The sequence below is a fragment of the Mercenaria mercenaria genome, chromosome 3 (assembly GCF_021730395.1).
Source record: "Mercenaria mercenaria strain notata chromosome 3, MADL_Memer_1, whole genome shotgun sequence".
NCBI lineage: Eukaryota > Metazoa > Mollusca > Bivalvia > Venerida > Veneridae > Mercenaria > Mercenaria mercenaria.
The window spans coordinates 98,592,202-98,606,792 of NC_069363.1; the positions used below are offsets into that span (position 1 = coordinate 98,592,202).

Sequence of the window (14,591 nt, forward strand, 5' to 3'; positions counted from 1 at the left end):
TATTGGAATGTGGGGATGGGGGCACATATATAGTAGTGGATCTAAGCCTTTAAGGGCTATTCACAAAACTTGGATCGAAGCAAGGTCAGATAGTCATGGTCTTCTTCAGGTGAGCGGCTTAGGCCCATTTTGCATACGTTATAAATATGCCTTAAATCATTCAAAGAGACTGCAGTCTATGCAGTACACAATATTAGGTACAGTCCACCATCTCGTTTTCTTTTTGCCAATTTTATTTTTCGTTAATACTCCGTATAGGCTTCGGTGAAATATATTTCAAAAACTTCATCAACACGATATTGGACTTGGCTATCGCTGTATGGTGGTGACTTTTAATTATATGGTTCCCGTCATAATTCAGTGCAGCGGTAGGTACCAGTTAGGCCAACCATCTTGTTTCCGTTGTGGCACTCAAACACACCAAGGTCAGATGATTCTCTTAAAATATTGCCAAAAAGATGTTATTTAATGTCATTTCTACTTAAAGTCTTGTTGAACTAAATGTAAACTTTGATTATCCTGCTAATTCTTTGTTGATACATGTATGCAATGCGTAATTTTTGTGGTTCTAAAAACTGAACAGTGAACGTGAGATTTATCATTGCAAATTGCAGCCATAGTCGTAGATCTGCATGTTTCTACTGAGCAATCGTTCTCAATTATGATCGGGAGACACACATGGGTTCGGCTCATACCTAGATCCAGGCCCTTCCCTATAAAAACCACAACGGAGATAATTTCATTTTGTTTCTCCAGTTTTTCGCTTGTGTATAAATTTCTCTCTGTAGATTCTCTGTATAAATAATGGAAGTGGCTACGGGTCCAGTAACCGGACCACTAGACCCGGAATCTAGCAGTCCGGTTACCAGACCTCTAGAGAACTCGTACAGGGCAACATGAATGCTGAGAACAGTATTAAAAAAGATCTAGGAGACTATAAGTCCAAATAATTTGACTTCAAGTGATTCTGCGATATTTTAATGATGGGTCATAATCCCTGTCTTTACGTCAAAACCAACAATGACCTTTTCTGTGGTGAAATTAGATTTAGGTAAAAACACGATCAGGCAATAATTATATTTACATGATGAAAATGAAATCGTAAAACAAAATAAAACTGAATCATTTTATGGTTTAAACTTAACAATAAAACAGGTTAATAAAGCGTAAACACTAAGATTCAGTTTGGCTACCGCGCTGTATTTACACATCTGCCATTACATTCAGTACACGCTGACAGTGCGGTTGGTCGTTAACGATCACGTGACATGAATCGGAGCCATGTAAAATTTGTGTAAACTTTAAGATGTGTTGTTTAAAACAGTGACAAACTCGTGTTTTGCCGTTTATTCACATAAACATCAATTGAATGGAAGGAAAAAATGGATATTCTTTCCAGGTATCTTAAAATTTCACTAATATTTTTTTTTTTTAATAGCTAAAAAGCGATTTAAAAATCGCCGCCTCTCTGCCAAGAAATCGTCACGGAAGGCTCAACACAATATCCTAGCTCACGTACAATTTGATGTACTAGGAGATTATACTTTATCTTTAAAAATGGGAGATGATTTTAAAAATTTGTTTTTGTGTTTTTCTCGGTGTTTTAAATACATGGTAAGTCACTGGAAACAGAAAACACGATTGCAAATTCAACAAATAATTAATAGCATTTTGTATGCTGTAATCTGAAGTTTTTATTATTTTTCTTTGGACTTATGAATTAAAATAATAAACTTTAGAAAATATTAGTCTATTATTTTTATTCATCGGTCCCGAGAAAAGCAAGTAAAATAAAAGCATCCAATTATGGCGTACACATTGCTATTAATTCATTGGATTTGCGATCATATTTTTGCGGGGATTACAGAATTATAAATAATTCTGTTTCCTGTGACATGCCATGTATTTAAAACAACGAGAAAAATAAAAGAATAAACTTGAAATCATCTCCCGTTTTAAAGATAAAATATAGTCTGCTCTTTGTCAATTCTCAGTATTCATATTGATTACCGGACCTGTAGACAATCTCTAGCTTGCCCTGTACAGATTGTCTAGAGGTCCAATAACCAGACCTTTAGACGGATCAGGTTCAGATGTGAATGAATTAATCATGAGTGCGCAGCCCGAGTGAATCTATAATAATACGCATCTCGCGGTTTGTAAAGTACAGTAATGTCCGTCATTATTAAAGGTGTTTATTGATCAGTGTGTAAAAGTTTATTGATAAACAATGCAAATAGCATCTATAATAATACACATCCCAGGGTCCACGCTTCTAGGCGACGTGAGCGAAGTGCTCGCTTTTTTTCTGATGACTTCGCTCTGTTTGTACAGAAAAGCGAAAAACAAGTCGCCCTAAAATCTGGTGCCCGAGGCAGTTATCATACATGTATATATCACATCTATCAGCTTCTAATCAGCTTGTAAAAACGTTACATAATCAATTAGCGAAACTTATCCCGTTACGGGTTGTGAACTTCACCTGTCAACAAGGTATGCTCCGCCTATCATGGAATATCGTTGGGATGATTTTAATTGGTCGAAAACTTTGGAAACACCAATCAAACGAGGCGAAACAAAATTGCCTTTAATTGATTTTGTTCATCACGGATAAAAAGTGTGTGCATCACGTGTGAAAACAAACAACTAAAAACTGTCAAAAGTAGGGTAAATAAAAACAAAAACATAAGTATGTCGGCGCAAGAGTCAGCAGCTGATTATAGGATGATAGCCCATCGCAAATTGACTGATAGAGCCTCAGAGCCTAAAGAAAAGCTCTGAATAATAACCAGAGTTGTTCGTAATGTATGGTTTTAATTGCGTCTGCCAGACGTAAATATCCGTGTTATACACAAATTAAATTGAAATTCAGACAACAGATATTTAATTTCAATCAATAAAAATCAATCACAATCAGTTTTAGATAAGAACACATTAGCTTTTATCTTTTTGTAAAAGTTTTTTGAAAACGAAAGTAGGCTGTCAGAATGTCTGCTCACGGTGACAACTTGCCGGTATTTCATGAACATTTTTCTTAATTTTCTCCAATAAAAGATATTGTCATTGTAGACTTTAATATCACATACTGTCCTGTGCTGTTAAATTGTCTTTGCATCATCACAATTTGTGAAATATATTCTTTAGACTGCAGAATTGGGCAATGCTTATGAGTGTATCAGTATCCGGACATAAAATTTTGGATATCCGGATTTTGACCAGCTGGGGTTTGAAACAGGGGTGTGCATGGATAAGAATTGAAAAATTAATTTTCTGTTGTTAGTTTTGACTGGTGGAAGGAAGATGAGCCTGGCAAATCGCACTGTGTTATATGTAGACTGGCAAAATTTGATAAAGCATATCATATGCAAGGGGTCATGACACATGAGCCGAACAACAAATCGCACTACACATGCCTGTTATAATACTGATGCTGATTTGGTATTATTCATGAATGTTTCAAACGACTGCATAAATACATGTTCACTGTGTGTGTTTGTATTTGATACTTGGCATTTTGTACTTATAAGTAAAATATGTGTTGTTTTGAAATGTTATTCCTTTGTGTTGTACCATCAAAACTGTAATATACAGTTTAATTAATGACTGTTTTGACCCACAGCCTCACTTCTCCCTGTTCTGAGAAAACTTCTCCCTATTTTCACTGAAGGGAGAAGTCACTTCTCCCAATTTTTCTGGGCTAGCTTGAACCCTGCATCCTGCGGTTTGTATAATTTATTACAGTAATGCCCATCATTATCAAAGGTCGTTATTTATCGATGTGTTAAAGTTATTGATAAGCAATGCGAAGAACAGCCTAGCTATTGTCGTGTTTCTACCACTTGTTAATTAGCGGTATACAACTTATCCACTGGAGAAATTTATTGCAGTGTGCCATACTTGTGATCGGTCAGCTAATGTTTATCACAAGATATCAGTCACAAGCTCTGACCAGATTTTACCAGACTAGATAATCAGAGCCAAGACTGATGAAGTCAGAACTATATGAAAGAATTATTTTTTCTTTAAAAAAAAGATTATCTAGTCAGTAGTCAGACTAATGTGCCCCTTTTCACTATCCAGCATCGAAATAGTTGAGCGCGCTGTCTCCTGTGACAGCTCTTGTTTATTCTGGAGATTTAATAGAACATATGGAATTGTATTTGTAGATGGCAGCTGAGAAGTTAATGTTACAAGGTCGGTACTTCTCTAAAATGAGAAAATATGGAATGATAGGGGGCGCAATAACACTTGTTAGCGGAGCTGTGACATATGTTTATGTAAAACAAAGACAAACAGCAATGGAAGACTACTTCAAGTAAGTTCTGACTTAAAACTCGTTTCCACTTATATTTCCTTACCAGAAATATAACTCCTAAAGTACAGTACAAAAGATTATTTATATGAATCTTTGCATATACAGGCTTGTCAGGAAGACTCCCGTAACTTTTTTTCAGAGGAAACAGACATTGCAACTGCTGAAGGTAATTTTTAAAACAAACAAACGTACCATAGCCTGATATGCTTTCTTATAAACTAAGTATTGAGTCAGGCAGAGACCTGTTGTACATGCATGGTTAGTATTGGTTACCTAAGAGAGATCAAAGGTTTTACTTTTCATAAAATTTAAATTCACCATAGCCACATTGCTGAAGTTGAGATATGGTGATTACCCTGAGTTTACAATTTTGACCCAGTTTTAATGAAACTTGGCCAGAAATTTTGTCTCTATGGCAATTACTTATAATAATATCACAGACTGTTTGTTTGGTAACTCTGTACCAAGTTGATTCAAATTGCATTGTATTCCAGTTTACTGAAAACAAGCCACGGAGGCCTAGAATGGGGTAGTCGCACTATACTGTAGTTTACTTGAACCAAAGTATAAGTGGATAGTGCAGCATCCATTGACCTCATTTTACATTAGACAACTTCTAAAAAACTGCTAAATTCCTAAAATAGACTGCCACTGGTCCATCATTCAACTTGGGCAGTACCACTTATTGTTCAAAGGGATGTTCACTGAAAACTTTCTGCTTGAATTGTGAACAATGCAGACCCTGGTCAGCCTGGAAATCCGTGCAGGCTGATCTTGGTCTGCACTGGTCGCAAAGGCAGAACCACTTGCCGCCAGCAGGCTAAAGGTTAAACATCTTTTCATGAACCACTGGGTTGATCTTATGATATCAAACTTGGTCTGTAGCATCATTGTAAGGTCCTCTTCCAAGTTGATTCAAACAGGGCCTTTAATCCCATTTAGGGGCCACTAGAGCTAAAATTTGAAATACCTAGTAGAATCAATTTTCTCTTGTATTGCACAACTGATCTTTGCAGCGTCATTACAAGGGCTTCTCCCATTTTCATAAAACATCGATTTTGGCTCTATTTTGAGTATGCTAAAGTATGCTTGCTGGGACTTCTTGTTAAACTTTGTCTCTAGCAACATTGTAAGGTCCACTGCCAGATTTGTTCACATGGGGGCACCAGGTTCTGGATACAAGAGGCTGCAGGAGCTGAAAATAGAAATACCTTTTGTCTGTGTAGTTTTTACAGCCAGGTTAAAAACAGAGGCATAATAGTGGTTGAACTTGAACTGTATTGTCATCTGATTGGTATTTTAGGGGCTTCTAGAGTTAAAGATAGGAATACATTAAACAACTTCTTTGCCTGAACTACTAAATGGATTTTCGTGAAACTTGATTTGTATCATTATTGTAAAGTACTCTCCAAAATTTATTCAAACAGGTGCATTTGGCTCCTTTTATGAGCCACTAGAGTTAAAAATAGAAATTCTTCTTATGAACCACTTATGGATATACATCCACATGGTCTGTTTTGTGCATAACTTTGACATGCATGGAGCAATATTGTTTATATTTGACATGAATTTTAACCTCAGTTAGACAGAATGTCATGTGCAAACCCCAGGTTCCTATCTCAAAGGTCAAGGTCACAGTCATGTCAGATCTTGTCAGGTCCATAACTTTGATATGCATTGAGGAATTTTGTTTATATTTGGGATGAATGTTTAACTCAGTGAGACTTACTGTCCTGCGCAAATGCCAGGTTCCTATATAATCTCAAAGGTCAAGGTCACAGTTAAGGTCAAAGGGTGGGTTAGACATTGTGCTCATGGGCATCTTGTTTATTAAGAGTACCCACTTGTGCTTCACACATTTGTTCACTGTGGTGAGCTCTTATGCTTAGTACAGGTTTCATAAATGTGTTCTACTTTTTAGCTCACCTGAGCCTGTGCGTCAACATTTTCGTAAAAACAAAATCTTCTCCTAGAAAACCACTGGGCAGTATTACACCAAACTTCACAGGAATGATCATTGGATGGCCCCTTTTCAAAAATATTCCATGCAGAACTCTGGTTGCCATGGCAACCGAACAGAAAAACCTTTAAAAATCTTCTTGTCCTGGTGTTCAAAATCTCAAGGCATATTTTGCATGTGACATCATCCTTTGGTCCTCTATCAAGATTGTTCAAATTGTGTCTCTGAGGTGAAAAGATACCCTGTCCTGGGGGGTGGGGTCACAAGTTTTACATAGACTTGTATAGGAAAAAACTTGAAAAACTTCTTGTCTAAAACTTCAAGGCATAAAGCCTTAATATTTTGCATGTGACATCATCTTATAGTCTTCTATCAAGATTGTTCAAATTGTGCCTCTGGGGTGAAAACAGGCCTGCCTGGGATGGTGGAGGTCACAAGTTTTACATAGACTTATATAGGGAAAAACTTTAAAAATCTTCTTATCTGAAACTGCAAGGCCTTTGCTTTTGATATTTGGTATTTTGCATTGCCTTGTGGTCCTCCACCAAAATTATTCAAGTTATGCCCCGGGGGTGAAAAGAGGCCCTGTCCTGACTCCTGGGGGGTTCTCAAGTTTTACATTATACTTATATCACAATGTTGGGTGGTTAAAACCGCCCCCGGTTTTAACCAGCGGTTTTAACCGGTTAAAACCGCCCCGGTCAATACTCCCTGAAGTGGTCAATACCGGTCAATACTGGTCGATTGGTCAATACTGGTTAATAAGTCAATACTGACTGTTAAGATATTTTGCAGAGTTTATGAACAATTTAAATAATGACTGTTAACAGCATTTGGGGCTTGACGAAGGTGCTTGCATGCATTATATTTAGTTCAAGCAACCAAATTAATACTCCCAAATTAGTCAGAAGTGGTCAATTTGTCAGCACTGGTTGATACTGGTCATTAAACTGCTAATTTAACTGAACTTCATTAAATTTTGTATAAAGTATTTCATAAACTGTAGCAGTTAAGTGTTTGATTCACAAGTGATAAATCTAATTATTTTTACTGGTATTTAATTCGATGAAAAATTGCTGCCTACAACTGGACCCTTTCATTGAAGTGGTTTGTGTTTTGATAGCAAGTGTCACATTGCCTAACTGACACCATGTCTTACAATATACAACAGATTATATGTTGCAGGCCTATCTAGTCACTAATTAGCTGTCATGATCAATAATCCCACTGTATTAATGAGGTGCTTGAACATCATGGTAACTTTATCTAAAAAATATTAGTTATGCAATCAAAGTATTCAAATGACCAGTGCTGACCACTATATGTGTTGATCAGGGATACTGTGTAGGGCCAAAATTTGAATTGACCAGTACTGTCCATTTCAATGAGTGTAATTTATAGTAATAATTTTTTCAATTAATTCAAAATGAAGGCTATACTTTAAGGTGATAAAAGCATTTAATACACTAGTATTGACCACTGACCAGTCTAAGTATATTGTCCAGAACTGAGCCTGACCAGGACACATTGCCAAGGACCAAAACTGAATCGACCAGTATTGACCACTAATCCACTATACTTTTTAACAAACGAAATTTTATGTTATTCAGATTGCTTTATAATTTTTACATTACTGTTACAGCTTGTTCAAATCTGTGAATGTGCATTATGTAAAAGTGTTGAATAAACCAGTATTGACCACCCAAGAGTGACCAAAGTATTGAATCGACCAGTATTGACCGGTTTTAACCAGTATGGACCGCCGGCCCGGTCAATACTCATATTGACCGGCTTTTTGCCAACATTGTTATATCATGTATATAAGAAAAAAACTTTAAATACCTTCTTGACTGAAACTGCAAGACGTAGGCTTTCGATATGTGGTATGTTGCCTTTCCTAGTGTTTCTCTACTAAACTTGTTCAATTTATATCCCTGGCAGGGTTCGCACAGACTTGAAAACTCCTTGAATTTCAAGCTGCTAGATGAAGAGTGCTTGAATTTGCAAAAACCTCCTTAAAACTCCTTGAATTCGTTTCTTGCCTTGAAAACTGCTTGAAAAGTGCTTGATTTTATGATAAAAGTCCTTGAATTTCCTTCTTCAGAAATTTTGGTCAGCTTAATAAAAATAGATCGTAAAAGACACTTTGTTTTATATCTACATAACCTATGTGTATTGTACGATATGGGTTTTAAACAGTCTGGGACTAGGAAAATTACGACGTGTAAAAATTACGGACACCATTTCCGTTACCGATATTGAAGAAAATGTCGTGTTTTTTCAACAAAAAGTGGCTTGTATCCTATCCATGGCTGGTCGAGCACAAAAACAAACGGAAAGCCATGTGCAAATATTGTAACAAAGTTATTGACATTAGTTCAATGGGTGAATCGGCGCTGAAGTCGCACGTCAAGTCTGAGAAGCACAAGAAAAATGTACCTGATCGAGAGTCACCCATGGCCACTCTTATTGTGTTTACTATTCCACCTTTGCCCCCAGCAGCTAGAGGCACCTAAAACTTGATCTTATATGACATGATAAGTCGCTGTTGATGTAAGAAGTGTTGATCAATTGTTTGCCAGTCATTTTGTGTGTGATAAAATGTTGATCAATTGCAAATTGGAACTTTTTAGAAAAACTTAAATCACATGATAGTCATTTTGGATATAAGAAGTGTTCACCAATTGTATGCCAGTCATTTCGTGTGTAATAAGTGCTTGTTCAATTTTTTGCTTATCCTTGAAAACGTAATAAAAGTCCTTGAAAACTCCTTGAATTTTTTGTCAGTCTGGCTGTATGAACCCTGCCTGGGGTGAAAAGTGGCCCTGCCCTGGGGATACCAAGTTTAACTTATATAGGAAAAAAAAATAAAAATCTTCTTGTCGGAAAGTTAAAGGCTTAGGCCTTTGATATTTGGTATGTAGCATTGCCTAGTGGGTCTGTAATAAGATTGTTAAAATTATGCCCCTGGGGTGAAAAGAGGCCCTCACTTGTTATACGAGTTATATACAAAAAAATACTTTAAAGCATTACTGGCGTTCAACAGCTTTTGTTATGGGGAGAAGACACCTAAGGAGAAGACGCTTTTTGGGATGTAAATTGTGTTGAGATGAATGAGTAAAAGTGTTTCTGATATGTATTATATGTTCTTGCTTTACAGGAGTTTGACCCCAGAAAAAGTGAAGGCAACTAGTGATAGATGTTTTAGGTTTGGTGGATATACAAGGTAATGTGATCTTTTAAAACGAGTCTTCTTAAAGGTACCATAATCTCAAATCAAAGTACTGGAAGTACTGAAAGGCTGGTAAATCTCAAATCAAAGTACTGGAAGTACTGAAAGGCTGGTAACCACATAACAGTGAATAAAAACGGTGTTGGAAAGATTTTGCATCTTCTGAAACATGGGTTTTCCATATCAAATTAAGGCAAGCAAACATTAGGGCACTGCTGAGATGAATCTAATAAACTTGAGAGAGAGTAGTGCTTGGATATTACAGACTTACGATGAAAAAAGACAGCTCATTGTTTTTGCTTCATTGGAGATAACTCTTGGTCTGCGCACTTCGATAACAAAGCCAAACTCGCTAATTACCAGCAGGCTATAGGATAAAGAAACATAGTCTGGCACTGGCAAATTATAACCAGTTTAAGTTTTGGCATGTCTATCCGTCCGTATTTGTGTGGCCTAGGACAATAGAATTCCTTTGTAACCACTGGCCACCAGCCACAAACTTAAGGATTTTTTAATTGATTGTGCTATTAAGTTCAAATGTTAAACAGCAACACTTGGTGCCACATTACTGGAATACAATATTTCGTTTTAGTTACACTTCAAGGTCACATTTCAAATTTATCCATATAATTCTAAAAGCTAAGCTTTTTACACATAAGTCAGGATCAACATAATATACATTTATTATGTAGACTTAAAACATTTGTTTTCTTTTAAGTTGTTCTTGACTTATGAAATTATTTGCTTCTGAGTAACATCCTTAACTTTTTGCTGGATATATATTTTTTGCCATTCCTCAACACAAAATGTTTTGGCGGGGGATACCAATTCATCGAATTTGATTTGTAACTTTTCAGTTTTTTATCGCATTTGAAATAAAACTGTATGTAGTACACAAGCTAAGCATGATATACATGTATATGTAGAATCTTTGCTGGGAGTTCTTTGTGTACTTATGGAATTGGATCTGATTTATACGTACACATGTAAAAAGTAAAAATGTAAACCATGTACTGGTACTCTGCATAGAACTGTGAATGAAGGAATGACAGTCTATGATTGACAGCAAATGCTAATGAATATGTGTGTAATGCAGGGAGGAATTTAATTTGTACTTGTAATTTCTTAATGATTGAAATCATCTTTAAATTATGTAAAATTATGCAAAATTTTGACAAAGCTATGTTTCCCCTGCTGCTGAATGGTAAATTTCACTGGTACTGCTTAGTAAGTTCATATTCTAAATAACATCATAGAAAATTAGGCAATTTTGACAAATTGAAAATATTGGAATACTATTGCAACATATTTTTTGTTTACACAGAAATTGCCATAAGCTGACAAACTGAATACACGGTAATCCTGAGCACTCTGAACAATGTTATTATCTCAAAATTGGTCTAGTTTATGTAATGTAGTTGGGAAGAGAATAAAGGGAGCATTTACACTAACTTTCTATAGACTGTGCTGTGATAGGAAAGTAAAAGTGTCTACCTTAGGTGAGGTCCTGGGTTTGACTCCCAGTCAAATATTTGTAATCTATTATGGCATGTATTTGAAGGGTATAGGACTGTTCAAGATGTTCTAAATTTCTAGCAAACAGTATATTAAACCCTGGTTTAACTTTCTAGATCTCTGCTGATTGTAAAATGAAATACATCTAACTGGAATCAATATGGAACCAATATGTCATGCCCCTCTTTTTGTTAAGATATTACAGAGGTATCTATTTTTAGCTCACCTGTCACAAAGTGACAAGGTGAGCTTTTGTGATCGCGCAGCGTCCGTCGTCCGTCCGTCCGTGCGTCCGTGCGTAAACTTTTGCTTGTGACCACTCTAGAGGTCACATTTTTCATGGGATCTTTATGAAAGTTGGTCAGAATGTTCATCTTGATGATATCTAGGTCAAGTTCGAAACTGGGTCACGTGCCGTCAAAAACTAGGTCAGTAGGTCTAAAAATAGAAAAACCTTGTGACCTCTCTAGAGGCCATATATTTCACAAGATCTTCATGAAAATTGGTCAGAATGTTCACCTTGATGATATCTAGGTCAAGTTCGAAACTGGGTCAAGTGGAGTCAAAAACTAGGTCAGTAGGTCTAAAAATAGAAAAACCTTGTGACCTCTCTAGAGGCCATATATTTAACAAGATCTTCATGAAAATTGGTCAGAACGTTTATCTTGATGATATCTAGGTCAAGTTCGAAACTGGGTCACGTGCCGTCAAAAACTAGGTCAGTAGGTCAAATAATAGAAAAACCTTGTGACCTCTCTAAAGGCCATATTTTTCATGGGATCTGTATGAAAGTTGGTCTGAGTGTTCATCTTGATGATATCTAGGTCAAGTTCGAAACTGGGTCACGTGGGGTCAAAAACTAGGTCAGTAGGTCTAAAAATAGAAAAACCTTGTGACCTCTCTAGAGGCCATATATTTCATGGGATCTTCATGAAAATTGGTCAGAATGTTCATCTTGATGATATCTAGGTCAGTTTCGAAAGTGGGTCACGTGCCGTCAAAAACTAGGTCAGTAGGTCAAATAATAGAAAAACCTTGTGACCTCTCTAGAGGCCATATTTTTCATGGGATCTGTATGAAAGTTGGTCTGAATGTTCATCTTGATGATATCTAGGTCAAATTCGAAAGTGGGTCACGTGCCTTCAAAAACTAGGTCAGTAGGTCAAATAATAGAAAAACCTTGTGACCTCTCTAAAGGCCATATTTTTCATGGGATCTGTATGAAAATTGGTCTAAATGTTCATCTTGATGATATCTAGGTCACATTCGAAACTGGGTCAACTGCGGTCAAAAACTAGGTCAGTAGGTCTAAAAATAGAAAAACCTTGTGACCTCTCTAGAGGCCATACTTGTAAATGGATCTTCATGAAAATTGGTCAGAATGGTCACCTTGATGATATCTAGGTCAAGTTCGAAACTGGGTCACGTGCCTTAAAAAACTAGGTCAGTAGGTCAGATAATAAAAAAAACCTTGTGACCTCTCTAGAGGCCATACTTTTCATGGGATCTGTATGAAAGTTGGTCTGAATGTTCATCTTGATGATATCTAGGTCAAGTTTGAAACTGGGTCAACTGCGGTAAAAAACTAGGTCAGTAGGTCTAAAATTATTAAAATCTTTTGACCTCTCTAGAGGCCATATTTTTCAATGGATCTTCATGAAAATTGATCTGAATGTTCATCTTGATGATATCTAGGTCAGTTTCGTAACCGGGTCACGTGCGGTCAAAACTAGGCCAGTAGGTATAAAAATAGAAAAACCTTGTGACCTCTCTAGAGGCCATATTTTTCATGAGATCTTCATGAAAATTAGTGAGAATGTTCACCTTGATGATATCTAGTTAAAGTTCAAAACAGGGTCACGTACCTTCGAAAACTAGGTCAATAGGTCAAATAATAGAAAAACCTTGTTACCTCTCTAGAGACCATATTTTTCAATGGATCTTCATGAAAATTGGTCAGAATTTTTATCTTGATAATACCTAGGTCAAGTTCAAAACTAGGTCACTATGTCAAATAAGAGAAAAAACGACGTCATACTCAAAACTGGGTCATGTGGGAAGAGGTGAGCGATTCAGGACCATCATGGTCGTCTTGTTAAGTATCTATTTTTAAGAAATATATGGGCCGTGCCATGAGAAAATCAACATAGTGGGTTTGCGACCAGCATGGATCCAGACCAGCCTGCGCATCCACGCAGTCTGGTCAGGCTCCATGCTGTTCGCTTTTAAAGCCTATTGGAATTGAAGAAACTGTTAGCGAACAGCATGGATCTTGACCAGACTGCGCGGACGCGCAGGCTGGTCTGGATCCATGCTGGTCGCAAAGCCACTATGTTGGTTTTCCCATGGCACGGCTCATATGGACATTTGTGTGAATTCAAAGCTTTTTAGCTTCATACTTCGGGATATGTTGAAATGTTAAGCTCAGTAGGGAGAGCGCAGATCAACAGATCTTGGGGTCATGAGTGAGCCCTGGGCAAGGCGTATGTTCTCTGTGACGATTTGATAAAAGACATTATGTCTGAAATCATTTCGTCCTCCACCTCTGATTCATGTGGGAAATTGGTAGTTACTTGCGAAGAACAGGTTTGTACTGGTACGGAATCATGGAACCCTGGTTAGGTGAACTGCCTGCAGTTACATTACTGAAATACTGTTGAAAAACTGTGTTAAACCCAAAACAAACAAATGTTGAAAAGTTAGGTACTGTTTCTGCATTAAGGTTTTTTCTGTTCCAATTTTCCAGGGATGAAAAATATCCAAATATACCCAGGCTGGACAATTCAGATGGTAAGTTCGATGGGTTCCTCAACAAGTTCAGTGGGGTCGATACCTGGTTGCAGTTAGAAGTGAAAGCTCTAGGCTCGTTTGATCCACAGCTGCCAGAATACTTTTCAAAATTATTCCTTGCTGGAATCAGGTAAGAGATTTCTTGCCATTTTATCATACATTTCTAATGTATTTTAAATGCCTGCACAAAGATCTAAATGATGTTAACTTCAAATAATGTTTTTCTACAAATGCTATTGGGACAGTAATTGTTTCGACTGTTCGAAGAATGAGGAGGGCAGTTGTACTGGCCTTGACCTCAGCATTGGTATTATTGTATTCAGGTTTATACCTTTTGTCAAAAACTTTCTGGAGTGTTAGATGCATATCATCAAAATGTTCCGGTTCAATGATTTTCAGTAGAGTTATGGCCCTGCGTGTCGTGTTTTACCTTGTCCAGGCAACTCCTGACACAACCAGGAGGAAATACACCATACATTTATCAAGTGATTAGTGCCAAGCCTAGCCCGCCCGCTTAGCTCAGTAGGTAAGAGCGTTGGTCTACGGATCACGGGGTCGTGAGTTCGATCCTCGGGCGGGGCATATGTTCTCCGTGACTATTTGATAAACGACATTGTGTCAGCAATCATTAGTCCTCCACCTCTGATTCATGTGGGGAAGTTTGCAGTTACTTGCGGAGAACAGGTTTGTACTGGTACAGAATCCAGGAACACTGGTTAGGTTAACTGCCCGCCGTTACGTGACTGAAATACTGTTCAAAAATGGCGTTAAACCCAAAA

At 37.2% G+C, this 14,591-nt stretch overlaps 1 protein-coding gene across 1 annotated transcript in view; it reads left to right on the forward strand.

Moving 5' to 3' along the window:
- The first annotated feature begins 307 nt into the window (after positions 1–307).
- Positions 308–14,591, forward strand: part of LOC123523904 (uncharacterized) — a 30,238-nt gene continuing 15,954 nt past the window's right edge. Inside the window, exons 1-4 of the mRNA XM_045301656.2 lie at positions 308–425; positions 4,167–4,315; positions 9,436–9,501; positions 13,769–13,942. Coding sequence (XP_045157591.1) covers positions 4,167–4,315; positions 9,436–9,501; positions 13,769–13,942 — 389 coding nt within the window. The 5' untranslated portion in view covers positions 308–425. The remainder of the gene's footprint in view (positions 426–4,166; positions 4,316–9,435; positions 9,502–13,768; positions 13,943–14,591) is intronic.